A 21,184-nucleotide genomic window follows, 5' to 3' on the forward strand; every position below is an offset into this window, starting at 1 on the left:
TGTTCTTTGTATTGTGCTTTATGTGCTTACATTGACTGTGTAAACGTCAGCGCATTTCATATAACAAAACTGGAGATGTTAGGTTGCACAACATAAGTGAAATATTGTATCTTTAAAGACTTAGGTTTAAATGTATTAGACTGTGTATAAAAACCTTGGTTCATTCTATAGTTCAGTACTTACTTAACTTCCAGGTGCTAAGACTCATAGACTTTAAGGCCAGAAGGGACCATCATGATCATCTAGTCTGACCTCCTGCACATTGCAGGCCACAGCACCTCACCAATCTACTCCTGTAATAGACTCATAACTTGGGCTGAGTTACTGAAGTCCTGAAATCATTGTTTAAAGACTTCAAGTTACAGAGAATCCACCATTTTACACTAGTTTAAACCTGCAAGTGACCCAAGCGCCATGCTGCAGAGAAAGTCCAAAAAACTCCAGGGTCTCCGGAAAATTCCTTCCCAACTCCAAACATGGCAGTCTGTTGGAACCCTGAGCATTTCGGCAAGACCCAACAGCCAGACACTGGGAAAGAATTGTCTTTAGTATCTTAGAGCCCTCCCCATCTAGTGACCCATCACTGGCTATTGGGGATATTTGCTCCTAGCAGTTGCAAATTGGATATATACCATTCTAGATTTCATCATACCATCCCCTCAATAAACTTATGAAGTTCAATCTTGAAGCCAGTTAGGGTTTTTGTCACCACTGCTCCCCTTGGAAGGCTGTTCTAGATCTTTACTCTTCTTACTGTTAGAAACCTTCAAGCATAAACTCGCCATTGATATTCATTTGTTCTTGTGTCAGCATTGAGGCTTAACTTAACTCCTCTCCCTTCTTGGTATTTATAGAGAGTAATCATATCTCCCCTCAGCCTTCGTTTGGTTAGGCTAAACAAGCCAAGCTCTTTGAGTCTCCTCTCATAAAGTAGGTTTGCCATTCCTCTGATCATCCTAGTAGTCATTTTATTCACCTGTTCCAGTTTGAATTCATCTTTCTTTATAATGGAAGACCGGAATTGCATACAGTATTCCATATGAAGTCTCATCAGTGCCTTGTATAATGATACTCACACTTCCTACTAAAAATACCTTGGATCCTAGGATCACATTAGCCTTTTTCATGGCCATATCACATTGGCAGCTCATAGTCATCCTGTTACCAACCAATACATCCAGGTCTTTCTCATCCTCTGTCACTTCCAATTGATATGTCTCTAGCTTACAGCAAAAAATCTTATGGTTAGTCTCTCTGTGTATAACCTTGCACTTTGCACTATTAAATTTCATCCCATTTATATTACTCCAATTTTCAAAGTCATTCAGATCTTCTTGCATGATATTCTGGTTCTCCTCCATATTGGCAATACCTTCCAACTTTGTGTCTTTCGTAATTTTGTTAGCACACTTCCACTTTTTGTGCCAAGGTCATTAAGAAAAATGTTAAATAAGACTGATCCTTGAGGAACACCACTAGTAACCGCCTTCCACCCTGACAGTTCACCTTTCAGTATGACCATTGTAGTCTCACCTTTAACCAGTTCTTTATCCACCTTTCAATTCTCATATTAATCCACATCTTCTCCGGTATCAAATGCCTTACTGAAATCCAGGTGGATTAGATCTACTACATTTCCTTTGTCTAAAAAATTAGTTATCTTCTCAAAGAAAGATGATCATCTTGGTCTGGCACTATCAACCTTTTGTAAAACCATGTTGTATTTGATCCCAGTTACTGTTTACCTCAATGTTTTTTACTGTTTTCTCTTTCAAAATTTGTTCTAGGACTTTGCATACAATTGAGGTTAAACTAACAGACGTAGTTTACTGGATCAGTTTTTTCCCCCTTTCTTAAAAACAGATACTATATAAGCAGTCCTCCTGTCATAGGGTATGACCCCGAGTTTACAGATTCATAAAAAATCTGTGGTATTGGGGTTACAATTTCATGTTCCGGTTCTTTTAGTATTCTTGGATGGAGATTATTCAGGCCCTGCAATTTAGTTCCCTTAAGATATTTGAGTTTGACTTCTACCTCGGATGAGGTAATTTCTACTTCCAGATCCTCATTTCCATTAGCCACCCTGCCACTACCCCTAAGCTCTTCAGCACCCTTATCAAAAACCCAGGCAGAGTATTTGTTTACGTGCTGGGCCATGCCTAGATTATCTTTAATCTCCACCCCATCTCACTGCTTAGCGATCCCATTTCTTCTTTCCCTGTTTTCTTTTTATTGATATGGCTATAGAACAGGGGTGGGCAAACTTTTTGGCCTGAGGGCTGCATCGGGTTTCCAAAATTGTATGGAGGGCCATTTAGCGGAAGCTGTGCCTCCCCAAACAGCCAGGCGTGGCCTGGCCCCGCCTTCTATCCGACCCCTCCTGCTTCTCTACCCGATGGCCCCCCCAGGACTCCTGTTCCATCCAACCCCCCCCCCCATTCCTTGTCCCCTGACAGCCCCCAGAACCCCTGCTCCTGACTGCCTCCCGCCACCCCATCCAACTCCTGCCCCATCCAACCACCCCTTCTCCCTGTCCCCTGACCATCCCCGGAACCTCTGCCTCTGACTGCCCCCCTGCTGCCCCATCCAACCCCCTTCTCCTTCCTGACTGCCCCCTGCGGACCCCTGTCCCCATTCAACCCCCCTGTTCCCTGCCCTCTGACCGCCCTGACCCCTATCCATCCCCCTGACCACCCCCCGAACTCCCCAGCCCTCTATCCAACTCTCCCCCCGCTCCCTGCCCCCTTACCGCACTGCCTGGAGCACCGGTGGCTGGCGGCGCTGCAGCCACACCACCCAGAGCACCAGGACAGGCAGCCGTGCTGCCCGGCTGGAGCCAGCCACGCCACCGCACAGCACAGAGTACCCGGTCAGGCCCTGGCTCTGCATCTGCGCTGCCCCAGGAGCTTGCAGCCCCACATTGTGCCAGCGGCGAAACAAGCTGAGGCTGCAGGGGAGGGGTAACAGCTGGGCAAGGGCCAGGGGATAGCCTCCCAGGCCAGGAGCTCAGGGGCCGGGCAGGAGTGTCCCATGGGCCAGATGTGGCCTGCGGACCGTAGTTTGCCCACCTCTGCTATAGAACTTTTTGCTGTTGGTTTTAATTTCCCTTGCAGGTCCAACTTGGGTTGGCGTTTGGCAGTTCTCTCTTTTTCCCTATACTTTCTGACCTCTAAGAGGTAGCTTTCCTTGCTGATCCATCCCATCTTCCATTCCTTAAAGCCTTTCTGCTTTCTCTTAATCACCTGCTTGAGATAATTGCTTATCCAGCTTGGTTTGCAATCCTCACCTTTCAATTTTTTCCCCTTGCTTAGGATGCAGGCTTAAGATAGTTTCTGCAGCTTTGACTTACGGTAATTCCAAGTCTCCTCCACATTCAGATCCTTGAGTTCTTCAGTCCAGTCCATTTCCCTACTAATGCTCTTAATTATTTTAAGTTTGTCCTTCTGAAATCAAGGACCCTAGTTGCAGATCTGTTTTTGTTTAGCTGTCCATTTACAGGATTAAGCCCTTACACTGTAAACTGTTCAGGACAGGGACCATGTCTTCCTCTGTGATCTGTGCAGTACTCTGCAGTTGTTGGTGCTAAACGAATACAAACATATGCCAGACAAAAACGAGAAAAGCTATCCACAGTTCTGTGTTTTGGAAACTACCTCACTTCTGTTTTTTCTCATACATATTTTTTCTAAGTGACCTGTACCCTAGGTTTATAGGTGTTGAAATGTAATGTAAAAGATGAGATTAGTCAGCAAAACTGTTACTAAAAAGAATGCATGTCGAGTTAGAACAAGTTAATAAAGAAGCACAGAAAGGGTGCACTGGAGTCCCTAAAAACATTAGGTGGTATTATTATTTATTACTATTAATATTATTTCATTTGTATTATTGTAGCACCTAGATGCCCCAGACATGGACAAGACCCCATTGCACTAGGCACTGTACTATCCCAGAACAAAAAGAGCTTAGCTTACAGTCTAAGACGAAACAACATATGGATACAGATAGACTAGTACAGGAGAGTATGAGAAAGCAATGAGATGTTAGTGGTCAGCAAGATAGAGGTAGAAGAGGGACAGATTTTCTGAAGCACTCAACTCTTCCCCCACTGAAGTCAATGGCCAGTGTCTTCATTTGGGGTCAGAAGTAGTCCAACAGTGAGGACTTCTGAAAATCTCACCCCAGTTACCATTTATATCATTTTAAGTCTCATTTCTGCTTTGCACACGTGCGTAACTTTATGCACGGCAGTGGATTCAAAGGGACTACTCACATGCACAATGTTAAGTTTGAGCACAAGTTTGCAGGAGTAGGTCCCTGAACTATATTTTTTTAAAGTTATACTTATGTCCAGAGGTCTATTATTTTCTATGCGGAATAGATGTTAAAATATAGAGTATGTCTTTCCAAGACCTCTGCGACTTAGACTTCAGTCTTAAATTAGTTTTAAAATCTGAACATTGATGATATGTGCAACCTTCTCATTCATCATTATGTAGCAATTGCATTAATTAGCTAATATAAGGGTTTGAGTGGTGACTTGCAGTTACTGGAGGCTGGACTATTGTGGCTTGCAAAACTGACTCAGGAAAATACATGTATCTTCATACTGTCCCTTTTTTTCCTCCAGAAGGGAACCCTGCTATTCTTCTGTTTAATCATTACCTTAGTTTGGGTTTGTAATCAGGGCCAGTTGTCATGCTTTCTTGCTCTATAGGGGATGCTTTGTGATATGATAAGGTGCTATAGAAATGTATATTCTTGTTTTCATAATTTGGGGGTCCAATGTAATGTCCCTGTGTTAATCGGAAAACATTGCAGGGCTTTATTATTTATTCAGGTGTTGTTAGCAGTGTTGTTGTAGTCATGTTGGCCCCAGCATATATGAGAGATAAGGTAGGTGAGGTAATATCTTTTATTGGACCAACTTCTGTTGGTGAGAAAGACAAGTTTTGGGGAGCTTACGTAGCGCTCACCTGAAGAAGAGCTCTGTGTGAGCTTGAAAGCTTGTCTCTTTCATGAACAGAAGTTGGTCTGAAAAAAGGTGTTACCTTACCTCCCTTCTCTCTCTCATTTATTCAGAATATTTTTAAATTTTCACTACTTCATTTATTGGTGTTGCCAAAGCTGCATAGCTAGCACTGAGTCCACATTCAGCTGCATCTCTGACAACTATATTGCACAGTTGTGTGATTTTAAAGATGTGAGATTTTACCCAGAATATGAAACGTGTAAATATTTTTGTTCATTTTCAGAAGATCCTGTATGTAAGTGCTGATGCTGACAACTTCAGTAGAGGACATAAATATTAATACCTGTCCATTTCCTGTACATTATGTTCTGGCAAGCAACTGTTTATACAGTGAATTTAATAGAGAAAGAAAAAAGTATCCATCATTCTTCTCCCCTACACACTAGCGCATTACACTATCAACACTGAGCTGCTATTTTTTACTTTCTTCTGTTGCAGTATGTTTTGTTAATCTGACAGCTAACAATACTCTTTAAAAAAATATCCTGTCTAGAAAGCCTAGCCTTGGTCTCACCTTGCCTATCTTCCATGGAAATGTGTCAGTAGCTGTAATGGAGAGATTCACACTCATTGCGAAAAGTGATAAGACACTATGGGAATTTCCAACTGTACTTAAGCGAAACTTTGTAAATAAACCACCACCACCATAGTATGAGCTAATTCTTTCCATCTCCTTTTTTTTTACTACAAGAACATGAATTTAATAAATGACATGACTGCACATTTCTTATGTTAGCATGCTGGGAATAATTAAGGTAGGGTGGTAGTGCATTTTCTGAGAATTGAGGGGTACATTTAAATTTGAATTAGATCCTAGTGCACAGCCAATAAACACATTAAAAATTGCCCAGTGTTTAATCATCTGATACTAGGGAACCATGACCATAATGTATGTTTTAGTGAAATTCAAAGCAGACTCTTTCAGTGTACAGTAAAATGTTGAGAGACCGTATGTATGGCACGTTGCCGTTTTTAATGCTACTATGGAATTAAGTCACTTAAAGTATTTCCAGTTCCATCATGTTTAACATTTGTTGTCACACACCAGATGGCATCACTTAGCACTTACTATTACTGTTTATTTTCAAAGCTGAAGTCATTTGTTGAAATGTGAATCATGCCAGAGATCAGTTGTTTAATGATTGCCTCATCCAAAGGATGTTTAAAAAGAAAAGGTGAATCTAATGGACAGTATTTAACCTAAATTGAGATGTAGTACATGTGCCAATATATAAAATAGATACCAGTCATCTTGAGAAAGAAATGACTCCTGCTGTTTCTTTCAAGGATGAACTTTAAAAAAAACAATTTTACAAACTTTTAGTTCCGTTTCCTCAGCCATGGAATTAATCAGTTCTTGGCATTTGTTAGAGAAAACAATGTGAGACTGGAGATGTCTTTAAATGGTCTTTTGAAATTTATTCAGAAAGCTGAATCGTGTCATAAAGTTATTTTTCAGTATGCCAAAAGGCAGCCTTGTTGTAACATTAATTTCTGGAACCAATGTAGTTCTATTTAAATTAAAATCATTTTGCACTGTATCACATATCATATTTACCTCAGCCATTACTGTAGTGAAAATAAAACATAGAACCCCTTCCTGCTCCTAATGAAATCAACAGGAGTTTTGCAATTGGGGGTCTCTGGAGCAGGAATATGCTGTTAGCATTTTGTAAAAGCTAAGTCCCTAATTTTCTAATGGGAACCTGTCTGGACAATTAAGTTACACACTGCTGTACACATAAGGCCTTTTACTGAGCAGCTGTGCACCTGTGGCTATGCGCCGCATCTTTGAAAATCGGCATCTTTGTTCCAATATGAACCTGTTATAGTTTTTTTTCCAGGCCTTGTGGGTTCCTTGGATTTGCTGTCATCTTCTGGATGATACAGTACATGAAGACAACCTGAGTTTGCTTTGCTACTGTATTAAACTGGTCTGAATTAGCTTTGGTGCATTGTCTTGGGAGGTCGTTAATTAACATTGCAAAAGACAATGAGGCATATACAAACTTGGGATTCATGGACCCAGAATGCAACCAGGCGCACACAAGTAAATGTTTCACAACATCATATCAATCATTTGGGTAAAAATGTTCAAACATGACATCCATGTCATAAATTGTCTTTGTTGTGCATCTTTGATCACCTTACCTGCTCTCTGATCACTATGGCCCCTATTCAGTTAGTTTTTAAGGATGTGCCTAACTTTAAGCATGTGAGTATTTCATTGAATTCAGTGGGGCTACTCATGTTTAAAGTTAGGCACATCTGTATGTATCTTGATGAATCGGAGCCTGTAGTATCTCCATTTGCATTTACTGTATTCTAGCATTAAAAACCTCTAAGCATCTTCAAGCAGCTGCCATTAATGAATATATTTTCCGTGTGTATATATAAAATAGTTTATCTTTTAAAGCTTGCTTATATATGCTATAAGCCCTTTTGGGAATGCTGTATTCTGGCCCTTATTCTGATTGGCAAAGAGTTCCCACTTATAGACTACTTATATTAAAGTGAGACTGTCAAAACAAGTCACATTTTGGCCTGAATGTTTTGTAACTTCCATAGTTATAAGTATGTCTAACATTGCTATAAATGAAATAAGATAGCAAAAATATATCTTTCTATTTTTCAGAATTTTTACTTTGTGCATTTGACAGCATTTTGTGTGAACTCATCTTTACCATTTCCCCGATACAGTTGTTCAATCCATTTCTCTCTTGATGAGAAAACTTTTATAAAAGCCCATTATACAGTATTTTAAAGGAAAATTTAAAAAATAATTTTAGGATACACTGTTTAAAGAATGGTAGATTGTGGAAACTGGATTATTTAAGTTATGGTAATTAAAAATAATTGAGTTGACAGATCTCCTTTAATATGCAAAAAATGTAGTGATGTGTGCCCTGTATTTAGCCAATTCAAAGATAAATTATACAGTAACCATATGATATTTCAGAATGTAATTGGAAAGGAATACTTTTGGTTAATAGTAATTTTTTTTAGTTAAAAAATTATGGTACTGTATATTTAATTTCTATGTAAATCACTAGCAAAAATGAACCACATAATACCATGTCTACTGAAGATGTACCCACTATAGGGAACGCAATGAAACTGAAACCTATTACAGCATCACCAATAGATTTCCGTTGCAAATCTGGTGTTCCTTGTTCTCTCCTCACCAGTTATACTTACTGCATGAATTGAAGCATATTTTTTTCTGCATGCCATAGCACAGTGAAAATTCACTTTGTCTATTCCTTACTGTCTCAGCTATCATCTTTCACTGCTAATAGATACTTGGGAAATATGTTAGCCAGAGACTATATTGTCAGTTAATTATTAGGGGCCTGATTTGGCTACCACTGAAGTCAGTAGTGAAATTTCAGTTACTTCAATGGGGGAATAATTGGGGCAAAGTTAATTAATAAGCTGCTTGCTATACAAAATCCATGTCATAATTGTTTTTTCTCAGTGAGAAAGATTTTAGTGTAATAAGTATTGTTGTGGCAGGTGTCAGTTATACATTGTGTCCCAAGTTCTTTTTCTTATTGTGATAGCAAGTTTTGTCTCTTAGGAAGACATTCTGTGGTGGTGTGGTGGATTATGTAGTGGTTTTGTGCAGGAATAGCTTGAGGACAGAGGGAACTGCTTGAGCAGCAGAAGAGTTTGATCTCTGTTTAGAGTCAATTCTTGAGGCAGAGTTGTTCCTTGAGAATCAGGGGATTGGTGTTGAACTGAGATGCCTATAAGAAGCCATTGCTATTTGACCATCTCATTTCAGGACTTGTATCTGTGTATAAATAAAGCAAATTACATTTGGAATATACCCAGACTCAGCCTTTCTGATTTCTCCTCCACTAGAAACTAACCTGCAAGGTCCTAGACAACTGCTTCCACTCAGGGGGCAACACTGGTGTCAAACAAGAGACTGATGTACAAAGAAGGAGGAACAGTATTATAGTGTTGGTATATGCCTCTGGTTTTCCTACTTTAAGAGCTATGAAATTCTACTTGGAATCCAACACTTAAAATTTTGGAAATAAAATTAATACTTCGTAATAGAATGACTGTTTAGCATGCCAATTTGAAGTAAAATCCTCCTCCAAAAATATCTGCTAAAAAAACCCAAAGCTAAGTAATACAACAAATACAGAGGAACACATTGTCAAAATGTGTTGGTCCTGTTTTGTCTCTAGTGGAATATAAATATATTTGAAGTAGGGTAGGTTGACGTGATAGTGTTGTAAATTGGTCACCCAGATATTCATTGAGTGCCACATCTAGGGTCATCACTGAAAGTTCATTTAAAAGGCAGGTGACAACTCTTTGACCTTTTGTGCAAGATTTTGCAGAGTTTGTCCTAGTAGAGGCTTCTGAGTAAACTGAGAATGTATAGATTGACATGATTCATTGTAGGGCCCTTGTTTGCATAAAAGTAAATGGGATTTTGCCATTGTTTTTAATGGAAGCAGGATCACATCTTGTCATAAGTAACCATTTTATTATTATAATATATATAGATTAAAGTGTGTTATAACAGCAACATTTGGGATACCTCTTGTGGTGGAAGCATACTGATTTTTCTGAGTACCATAATTGGAACGAAAGAGAAGAGATGGCTAGTGTGAGGATATGGGTATGTAAAATAGACCAGTGTGTAATAATCAGTTATGTATATATTTATAATATACAGAAAATCATATGAAAACTAAACCTGGCTACTGATTGTTACATGCCCTTTCTCAAGTACACTAATGTGCATTACTGTACATAACTTCATGACATTTTTCCTTTTTCAGGGTCAAGTGCTTTCGTGGGAAAAAGGTCCATGGGGAATATGACATCAGAGTTGAACAGGTAACTAAACTATTTACTCTAGATGTTACAAATATTTATTTATCATTTTCTATATAGCCCCTTGAAAATTCAGAGAGTGTAAGTGGGCTAAATAGCATGTGAATTTGCTAGCTCTTCTTTTATGGAATTTCTTAAGCAATGCCAAAAGCTTCATGAAAATTTTGCTACTGTGAAATTTTGTTGTAAGTTATGAATGTGGCAAAATCAAACTTATTTAATTGGAGGGGTACTTTTGAGGGGGGATCTTAAGTGCCCACCTCCCATTAACTGTTTTTTCTAATGTCCTTGTGGTGGTGGCATGGTGCATTATAGTCCAGTGTCATGACTCTGGTCCTTTCACTGCTGTGCCTGACTATCCCAACCCTTGCTATGGCCCTGGGATACAGCCTCAGGAGACTGCAATAAAAGTTTCAAGTATTCATTTTCATTTTAATGCAGCTCTTACTAGAGTATCCTCATAGCTATGCATAGTGGTAAAAATATGAAATGATCAGAAGGGTTAGCTACAGACAACTGATTTCCCAAAGGATGAGTAGGACTGAATTTTGGCTTTTTCTGGTTCACTCTATTGCCTTCTTAATTTTAAAATGTATATGTACCCCAGCTGCAGTTTTAGCACTTCTAAGATATGGGCTAGATATATATGGCTAAATATATATCTGGAGCGCCTTAGAAGATTTATACAGATTTCACTTGAATTAGATTCTGAAAAGGGCAATAAACACGTTCTTTGGGTGCTTTCAGTGACTGGTTATAAAAGGGAACGTAGCCGTGAATATTTTCCGTATTTTTTTTTTCACTTAAAAGGGATTGTTTTGTCTCTGGAATCTTTGAATAAGGCCCTGAGAGAACAAAACACCATGAGCCAAGTCCTCAGCTAATGTAAATCCAACATAGCTCTACTGAATTGAATGTAACCACATTGCTTTATGCCAGCTGAGAATCTGATCCACATTTTTAACTCAGAAGCATGGAAAGTCTTGTGGGGATCGGTAGAGTGTTGTTGGGGTTAGGGAAAAGGGAGGCATATTATCTGGACCTAAAATATAGTTCAGACATAGATCCAATCCTGTAGTTCATGTCACACAAGCAGTACCCATGTGGAGTAGGGTAGCCAACTTTCTGATTGCAGAAAACCGAACACCCTTGCTCCCCTCCACCCCCCACTCACTCCATTCCCCACTCCCTCCTTCACTTGCTCTCCCCCACGCTTGCTCACTTGCTCATTTTCACCGGACTGGGACAGAGGGTTGGGGTGCGGGAGAGGGTGAGGGCTCTGAATGGGGATGCGGGCTCTGGGTTGGGGCTGGGGATGAGGTTTTGGGATACATGAGGGGGCTCCGGGCTTGGGGGGCGAAGCTGTGGGGGGATCCAGGCTGGGGCAGAGGATTGAGGTTTGGGGGGTGTAGGCTCTGGGTGGGGGCAGGATGAGAGGTTTGGAGTGCAGGAGGGTTGGGGTGCGGGAGGTTGGCAGGTGTTTGGCGGTGCCCGGCCAGTGGGAGCTGCAGAACCAGCACTCTGTGCGGAGCCCCCTGGCTGCCCCTGCATGTAGGAGCCAGAGGGAGGACATGTCAGCGCTTCTGGGAGCCGCGTGGAGCCAGGGCAGGCAGGGAGCCTGTCTTAGCCCTGCTGCACTGCCAACCATACTTTTAGCGGCCCAGTCAGCAGTGCTGACGGGAACTGACAGGGTCCCTTTTTGACTGGGCGTTCCTGTTGAAAACTGGATTCCTGGCAACCCTAGTGTGGAGACACATTGAAGTCATTTGGAGCACCACACGGGCTCAAGGATTCTCTTGGCACAGTCTGTTGCAGTGTCGGGATCTGCTTTTTGTGGATGGGACAGTGAAAGTTTGAGCAGTTTTTTTTATTTTTGTGCACCCTACTAATCCCATGGTAACAGAAGTTTCTGACTGTGCAATTAACCTGAGTCACTGACTCTATTTTAATATTTTATAGTTCATAACTGCCAGCAGTACATTATCAGCATGTTGGACTTCCTGAACATCATAATTCAGGTAGAGGGTTCAGAGACTGAGCAAACAGCATATTGCGGAAATGCAGGACTTGGAAAGTGCAAGAAAAACTGCAAACTTCTCCCTACCTTGGCACACAAGTTCATGGAGGGCCCAGAGAAAATGTAGTCTAACAAAAAGGTAGATGGGGTACAGTCATCAATCCCCATCCTCACTGAGTCCTGAGCAGGGGGAATTCTCAGTGTCACATTTGCCTTATTACTTGCATTTGTTACACACAGTTATACCCAGAAATTGGAGGGCATGTTGCACCTTACAGACAAGCTCCCACGAGATGAGAATCCTGCTCACCGTTGCTCTGAATATCAAAGCACTTTCCTGTACTGTGAAATCTTTTTCCTTCTTTCCAACACAGATGTCAAGAATTTGACCCACTGTCCATTGGAGCACTTAGGCCCATTTATTATATACAAAAATAAACCTGCAGCCTTTCTAGCACTTGTCAAATTTTTAATTCAATGGCAAAACACATGATTAGAATACTGTGAGGAGGCAGGCCCCTGGAATTGGTCTTTTTAACCTGATTAATGAATGGGAAAGATTAGAAGCCAGTATCAAATTAAACATATTCTTAATTAATGTTGCTATAACAGCCTCAGTTCTTAGATGTATATTCATAACTTCTGACATTTCCATTGTACAGTGTGTATGTTATCAATTTCATTTAAAAACTATGTGCCGAGGGCTTCATCTAGCAAGGTCCAGAACATTCTGGCCCCTCTCCATCAGAGCACTTAAGTGTGTGTTTAGATTCAGTGGGATAGTCACATGCTTAAAGTTAAGCACATGCTTAAGTGCTTTGCTGGATGGGGTCAGATTAGTCAGCACTTTGCATGGCGAAGCTCTGAGGCTCATACACAGGGTTTACTCAGGCAAACTTCCACTGACTCCAGTTTTCAGTGAGCCTTCTGTGCTTTCTGTATTGGTATCTGGGACAGCAAAGATGCCTTCATTTATCCAACCAAAAGACTATAGCTGGGTGCATTTCAATTATTCTGCTGTGTGGTGTTATAGCAGGGGTCGGCAACCTTTCAGAAGTGGTGTGCCAATTCTTCATTTATTCACTCTAATTTAAGGTTTTGCGTGCCGGTCTTACATTTTAATGTTTTTCAGAAGGTCTCTCTCTACAAGTCTATATATTATATAACTAAACTAATGTTGTATTGTAAAATAAACAAGGTTTTCAAAATGTTTAAGAAGCTTCATTTAAAATGAAATTAAAATGTAGATCTTACGCCGCCGGCCTGCTCAGCCCGCTGCTGGTCTGGGGTTCTGTTCATCTAGGCCGGCAGTGGGCTGAGTGGGGCCTGCGGCCGGGACTCCAGCTGGGAAGGGTCTGGCAGCCAGAACCCCAGACCGGCAGCAGGCTGTGCGGGGATAGCAGCCGGGACCCCAGACCGGCAGCGGGCTGAGCGGCTCATCCCACTGCCGCTCAGGGGTTCCATCCGCCGGCTCCTACCAGCCGGGATCCCGGCTGCCAGACCCGCTCAGCCCGCTGCCGGTCTGGGGTCCCGGCTCTGATCACATACAGTGGGTACCTACCTTGTCCCTGGTTCTGGCCCTCTCTTCCTCTCTCTGCACTGAGCTGAGGGTGGGAGTGGACTGAGCACAGGGCTGGGGGCGAAGGGTCTGGCCAGGAGCTAGAATGAGGGAGGGGGCTCAGGGTTGGGGCAGGAGGTTTGGGTGTGGGGGCACTTACCTGGGCAGCTCCCATTTGGTGTGAGGGGTGCAGGTGGGAATGTGAGTGGGGTGCAGGAGCTCCCGTTTGGTGCTCAGGGTGGGTATGGGGATGTGCGGGGTGCATGGGATGTGGGGGGGGGGCTGCGGATGTGGGGGGTGCAAGAGTCAGGGCAGAGTACTAGGCACATGTGAGGGGGGTGCAGGTGTCAGGGTACGGGGGCTGGGTATGTGTGGGGATGCCAGAGTCAGGGCTGGGGTCATGTGGGGGGGGGGTGAAGGAGTCAACAGAGGGCTGGGTGGTACAGGGCTCAGGGCAGAGGGCTGGGTGACTGCCCCCCTCAGAACCCCCAACCCCCCACCCCCACCCCCGCTCCTTGTCCTGACTACCCCCTCCTGGGACCCCACCCCCTATCTAAGCCTCCCTGCCCCTTGTCCCCTGACTGCCCCCTTAGGACCCTACCCCCTACCTGTCCCCTGACTGCCCCAACCCTTATCCACCCCCCACACCCAGACAGACCTCCTGGACTCCCATGCCTATCTAACCGCTCCCCACCCCCGACAGGACCCCCAGAACTCTGGACCCATACAACGCCGCCCTGCTCCCTGCTTGCCCAACCCCTCTCCACACCCCTACCTCCTGACAGCCCCCCCTGAACTCCCAACCCCCCCAGCTCCTTGTCTCCTGACCATCCCCCCCAGAGACCCCACCCCACCCTAACTGCCTCCCCAGGACCCTCCTTGCTCCTTGTCCTCTGACTGCCCTGACCTCTATCCACCCCCCACTCCCTAACAGACCCCGGGACTCCCATGCCCCATCCAACCCCTGCTCCCTGACTGCCCCCTCCAGAGACCCCCACCCCTAACCACCCCCAGGATCCCACCCCCATCCAACCCACCCTGCTCTCTGTCCCCTGACTGCCCCCCACCCCGTATATAACCCACACACCCCCGGACCAGGACCCCTTACCATGAGGATCCCCGCTGATCCGGAGCCCTGCCACCGCGCGCGCAGCACTCTGAGGGGCGGGGCAGGGCTCCAGATGAGTGGGCAGCATCTTTCCCTCCCCACAGAGCCAAACGCTGCCCCGCGGAAGTGTGCAGCCCCGGCCCCCAGAGCACCGCGCGTGGCGGCGGCGGCGGCGGCATGGCTCATGGGGAAGGCGGGGGAAGGGCTGGTGGCTTGCTGCATTCGGCCCGGTGCTCCAGTCCGAGAGCGCGGACCCTGCAGCTTGCCACGTCAGCAGGATTTTTAATGGCACACTGGGGTCCCGGCAGGCCCCAGCGTGCCATTAAAAATTGCGCGTGCCATAGGTTGCCGACCCCTGTGTTATAGTAAAGAGCTTTGGGAGTCTATGTAGATGAAAGACTATACATACATGAAAAAATCCTGTCCTTTTATTTCAAATAACTCACGAACAGTATGGAATTGAATTATTGTCCTTGTAAATGTCACATTTCTAGTGTGAGAAAATATCTCTCTAACAGAAATGCTGCATTTGTGAATTTTGCCTGTATAGTGCTGTGTGTGGGATACTTGATGTGGAACCTCTTTAGAAGAAAAAGAAACGCACATAATACAGAAAAAGTGTGCATATGTAAGGACATTGATACACATGCTGTAACCAGATGCTCTGTTTACGTATGGTATTTGCCTCTAATTCACAGTTTGGTAATATGGTTTCTGGAAAACATAGGCTATAACTTTAAGTAGTCTCTATTAATTTTCCACTGAAATGCCACACAGAGCAAAAATAAATATCAACCCTTTGATACAGAGATGAAGAAGGAAATATGCTCATCCTGTGTATGAGCCCCAAATAGGCCCTTACTATGGATATATTCATGCTTTAGCCCATTTTTTCTTTTAGTATATTAGAATTGTGGCAAACTTGTGGTGATGTGTATGTGCCAGACATTTTTAGGTGAAAAGTATTTGTTTTTATTACTAGTTATGTTTCGGGCACAACATTGTTAATTAAATGCTAATGTTTAAAATAAAGAGAAGGAAGTTAGTTAAAATGTGGGTAAAATAAAAGCAGGCTGACTTATCTGAGTCTTTTTTCATAGGCACAATTTTCAGAGATCAACTTGATAGCCCATGCTGATGGCAGTTACGCCATAGACATTCAAGCATTCCGTAATGGCACCAAAGTTGTCAGGTAAGTTTAAAAAAATAAAACAAAGAAAAGAACACCTGAATAAAGCATAAGAAGGTGTAATCCTTGAAGGAAAGAATTAACTGTAATTCCTTAGTAAAATGCTTGAGTAAGAAGAGAGACCTTTCTCTGTAGCTTTACTTGCTCACACGTGGTACCCCTGCTACAAGGAATCCTGATTCATGAGAAATGCCTCAAATTCACTGGGGTAAACATCAAGAAAGAAAGCAACCTGGCAGTGTGACAAAATCTGGTTGTGACACTTGTGTGTGAGCAAGTATAACAGTGAGCTGACAAAGGATCTCTTCAGTAAATTATTACCATTTTTATGGGTGTGGCAACCTAATGGAATTGCCAGGATAGTGTAGAAATAGAACTACATAGCATTGAAAGCTTTAATTTGTTTTCAGTTTTCTTTAAACATTCCTTCTGGTCCCCACAGATCAATTATTAGATTTGTTGACACAATACTGCAGTGAATTCCACATGGGGCCCAGTGCAGGATCAGGACCTAAATGAAAACAGATAATCTATTGTAATATGTGCATGCCAATGTACCTGTATAAATATTTTCTTTCTGTTTTGAAGATGATTGAAACATCACTGATCAGTCGCAAGTACATTATACACAAGTATATTATTGTGAATTTTTCCCTGTGGAGTTTAAACAGTGTCATAAAGGAAAAAAGGTTTTCCATACTGAAATCTAGTATAAACTCCCCACTTATCCCTGGAGCAAGATTTTTCAATTGGAAGCCTTTTGGGGCTCGGGCTGTGTCATCTTATGTGTCTGAAAAGCTCTTATCCTGCCGCAGGAACTACTGCATTGAAAATAATGATGATTGTTTATTCTTTTTAATTTTATTAAAACATAACTATGTTTCTACATACATCCTTTGTCATAAATAAGTGAAAAATCATGCAACTCCTGTGGCAGTCTTTTGGTTAACTATATCTCACCCTTTTTTGAAACTCCACTGTCTGAAGCCTATTAAATATTTGGACCGGTGTAGATCATTTAGAATCATAGGATTAGAAGGGCCATCTAATCTAACCCTCCGCCAAAATGCAGGATTTATTGTGTTTAAATCATCCAAAACAGATGGCTATCCAGCCTCTTTTTGAACACCTCCAGTAAAGGAGCTTCCATGACTTCCCTAGGCCATCTGTTCCATTGTCCTACTGTGCTTACAGTTAGGAAGTTTTTTCTGAGATTGAATCTAAAGCTGCTATCCTGTAGTTTGAACCCACTGCTTCTTCTCCTGTCCTCTGTGTGTGGCAAGAAAGAACAATTTTTCTCCATCTTTTTTATAGTAGCCTATAGGAATACAGAGGTACACTGAAGAGTGTTCTTTAAATGTTCAGCTGACAAGAAACCCCATTTAAGCCACTTTTTAGTGTATGGGTCAGATAACAGGATGTGCACCATGTACTTTTTTCCCCCCAAAGTCAACCTCTTAGAAGATAGACACAGGAAGAGCTCCAATTTCAGGGTGAAACATTGACTTCAGTGGGGCGAGGACTTCACTTGTAATATATACAATGAGATTTAATAGCAGTTTTTGATTTCTGAATATTCAGATGAGAAAACTTACGTTTCGGTAGTACTTGCTAATGTGATTCAAAGGGAACTTTTAGCACAGCTTTGCAGAGCAAAATGTCACTTTCTGGACAAAATCATACATTTTTATGTATTTTCCCAAGAGAGAAACTTTCCATTTTATAGGGTTTACCAGGAAGATTTTTTTAAACATGCAAAAGCTGCCTTTCGTTTTCACAAAAAAGGGGGGGAAATTCTGGAAAAGATGGAAAAACATTTGTCACAAAACGTTGAGATTTTGGGGTTTGGGGGGGGGTTGTGCCAATGGTGAGCATTGTGCACACATCTCTATGTGTCTATGTGTTTACAGTATGTATATACAGTCATGTAGACTCTGTCCAGTGTCAGTTACAGAACTGTAACTCACTCTCTTTATTCTTATCAGAATGTACAAACATCTTGCATTCCTTCCTCTAAATCTCATGCGCCAAAGTCTTCAACTGAGAGGATGTGAGGTAGAAGGGAGACTTAGGTCAGTTCCATCTTGGATCAATTCAGAGAGCTTACATTTTAAAGGGGCACTTCCTATTCTTTTCCTTTGTCTAAGTGCACAGTACACTCTGAGATGATGTACAGTACAATCCCGCGATGATTTTCCCCTTTTTGTAAGATAAAAGTGCAGTCTCTCCCTTGCCCTGGCTGCTCCGCAAAAATAAAAGAGGAGGATCATTAATCCTTCAAGTGTTTTTACCCATACTGTGCCAGTAAATTGAATTTTCTTACATGACACACACTTCAGTGCACTTGAAATTCCCCACTGAAACCTAGATCACACGTTCTCAGAACTACCCTGTAAATACCCTAAGGATAACTTGATAAAAAGCAAGCATTAATTTACCAGTTTGTAGTCCAGTCTACAATGCCATTTCATCTAACTACTAATCTTTGTAATGTTGCTCCAGACAAATTATGCCGTATACTTGGAAAACAGTGCAAATGTCCAGCTGCATTCAGGCTGGGAATATCGAATCTTCTTAAGAGATTTGAATGTGCAGTTGCCATTGATTTTTAGCAGGAATCAGGGGTCCAAATCCTTTAAATAGTTTTGAAAAATGAAGCCCTAGGATATTACCTGCATTTATTTTGGGCATGCTTTTGTAGCATAAAAAGATGTAATTATAGTTGAGTACTTGATTTACTGTCAGCTTCATGTAACTTTTTTTCCTTTTTCTGATTGTAAAGCTAATGAACACCATCTAATTCACAATATACTTTGATGCCCCACAACTCTCGGCACCCTGTTCGTTGGTATTATTATATTGCTCACCATAGATTAATTGCTTCAAGCTAGTCACTGATTTTTCTAGACCTGGGAATCTGTCGCTAGCCTGTCACAGGAACTTATTCTAAACTGAATATTATGATTCTAAGTCTTCTGCTTGCCTTCACCTCCAGCATTGCCAGTACCTACATTTCAAGGTTTCAGTTGCTTAATTTAGTAAAGCATAGTGATGAGTGGAAGATTATGGTGGGTTTAGTTTTGGATAAACATCCAGAAACTCAGATGCTTACCTGAACCATCAGAACTAGGAGCAAACTAGGGATGTAAATATCGTTTAAAAAGTTAACTGCTTAAACAATTTAAAAATATTTCATTTAAATGGTTAACCAGTTAAAAGGCTGGCTGGCGTGGCTGGGGCTGATCCAGCAGGGGCCGGCACAGCTGGGGCTGGGGCTGACGCGGCTGGGGTCACTGGGGTCGGCAGGCTGACTGGTGGTTAATTGGTAAGAGTAATGCTTATTGGTTAACGTTTTACATCCCTAGAGCAGACCCAAACCAAAGCCAATGGACCTGAATACTTTGGGGTGTTTGAAATCAGAACCCCCATCAATAACTGAATTATACTAATAGCCCTTATGTTGATAATGGACCAGGCCAAAACCCAGATTGAGATATCACCAATCCAGGGCCGGCCCACAACATTTTGGCACCTGAGGCTGGGAGCTCAAATGATGCCCCCATGCCCCCTCGCTTGGGCCAAAACTTTGAAAGGTCTTAATTCTGCCTTCTTCCTGGTCTACTCCTCTCATGGTACTGCTCTGCTACCTACCCCAATAAAGGAGAACTAACAACTTAAAATGCCTTGTTCAAAAATTTTAAGTAACACTTACATTTGCTGTTCAGGCGTTTGAAAGTTAACTTTTCTTGTCTGCATAGTAAACACTAGCCTTTTTATCTGTTTGAATAATCAAAGTGGTGCCTTCTTGGTTGCAAAGATTTGAACTGCTTCCTGCTGAAGGTCCACAGTCTGGGCCAGCTCATGCAGTAACCCCTCAGTCTTAGGGTCTCCCCTCCCCAGGGAACCCCCACCCACTATCCCCACCTCGCCTCAGTATATGGCTATTGCCAGTCATTGTCTAGCCCCCGTGCCCTGGGGCAGACTGCAGTATCAGCCTATTCATCACTGGCAAGGTTGGGTTTGGACCTGCTGCCTTTGCCTACCCCTGGGCTGCCCTCTGCAACCCCCAGTACCTGTTAGCCCAATGTTAGGCCACAGCCTGGGGCTTTCCAGGCTGGAGCTCCCCAGCTCCTCTGCCTTTCCCCAGCCCTACTTCACTCAGATACCCTGTCTCTAGTCCCCTGCAGGCAGACCCATCTCCTTCTACAAACAGAGAGAGACAGTCTGGGCCTCTGGCTCACAGCCTTTTATAGGGGCCAGCTGGGCCTGATTGGGGCATGGCCCCAGCTGAGCCTACTTTCCCCCAATCAGCCCAGGCTTCTTTCCCCAGCCACAGCCTTCTCCTGGGCTGTTTTAAGCCCCGAAGGACAGGAGTGGGGTAAGCACCCCGCTACAGTGTTTGATAGGCTTTATCGTCTCCACTCGACTTTCCCATCGTGTGGCACTCAAGGGGAATGGAGAGAAGATCTTTCAGCACTCCACTGAAGCCCTTCCCAGAGGGACAGAACCAACTCTGATCTCATTTACACTGCTTAGTGTTGAAGTCAGTGGAGTTACTTTGGGGTTACATCTGTCTAAATGAGATCAGAATCTGACCCACTGTATTTAATCTGCTGTGGAATTTGATGTCTCTTTCTCAGCCTAAAGGATGCAGGGGTAAGAAACCTTTAGTTATGATAAAACTAAGTTTGTGTGGTCAGACTTGTTTTCCAAATTTTAAAAATATTTTCTGGCATCATTTACCAGTTTGTCTTGGTGTTAAGTTCTTCCTGTTAGGATATTTGACAAACATTAGTTGTTTTATTTAAAGCTATTTCAATATTTGCACAGGATTACATTTAATGTTGCCCAAACTTCCTGCTTTTTGAAGACAGCTGATTCATGATAAATTAGGCCCCCATTGTATTAAAATGGACTTATCATTAGCAATTAAGTTCAGTTAAAAGGAATAAAGCAAACACATTAAAGTATCTAATTCTGCTTGACTGAAGTGGCAATGATTTATATAAAATACACATTGAAATTATTTAGCAATACTGCCCACATGTTTTTAAAGTTAAACATTAGGACATTGGTTAGGAATTTTATGAGAGGAAAAAAGCTGTGAAGTACTTTAACTTTTAAAGTTTTTATAAAACAATGCATCTCTGAGATACAAAGGATAAAAAACTGAAGCTAGAATACTGCAAATACAACATGTGTATATATAATGCACGTGGTATATAGTATAGCAGAGTGAAGTGTTGATGTACTGTTGTGCAACTGAAGGGAGTATCTAGCATAAGTTTTTGAATCTGTAAGTATGCCAGCTGGACTCCTCTCTGAGGCTGTCTACGCTACGAGTTAGGGCTGTGATTCCTCTGCTCACGTATACACACTTTTGCCTGCTCTCATCAGTCTGGCATGAGTATAAATAGCAG

At 42.5% G+C, this 21,184-nt stretch overlaps 1 protein-coding gene across 2 annotated transcripts in view; it reads left to right on the top strand.

Moving 5' to 3' along the window:
• SYN2 (synapsin II) overlaps nucleotides 1-21,184 on the top strand; it is a 443,697-nt gene that overhangs the window by 215,388 nt on the left and 207,125 nt on the right. For both annotated transcript variants that reach the window (XM_039482092.1, XM_039482093.1), the window contains exons 2-3: nucleotides 9,838-9,895; nucleotides 15,676-15,767. In XM_039482092.1, the coding sequence (XP_039338026.1) occupies nucleotides 9,838-9,895; nucleotides 15,676-15,767 (150 nt within the window). The remainder of the gene's footprint in view (nucleotides 1-9,837; nucleotides 9,896-15,675; nucleotides 15,768-21,184) is intronic.

The sequence above is a fragment of the Mauremys reevesii genome, linkage group 7 (genome assembly GCF_016161935.1).
Source record: "Mauremys reevesii isolate NIE-2019 linkage group 7, ASM1616193v1, whole genome shotgun sequence".
In the NCBI taxonomy this organism is placed as follows: Eukaryota; Metazoa; Chordata; order Testudines; family Geoemydidae; genus Mauremys; species Mauremys reevesii.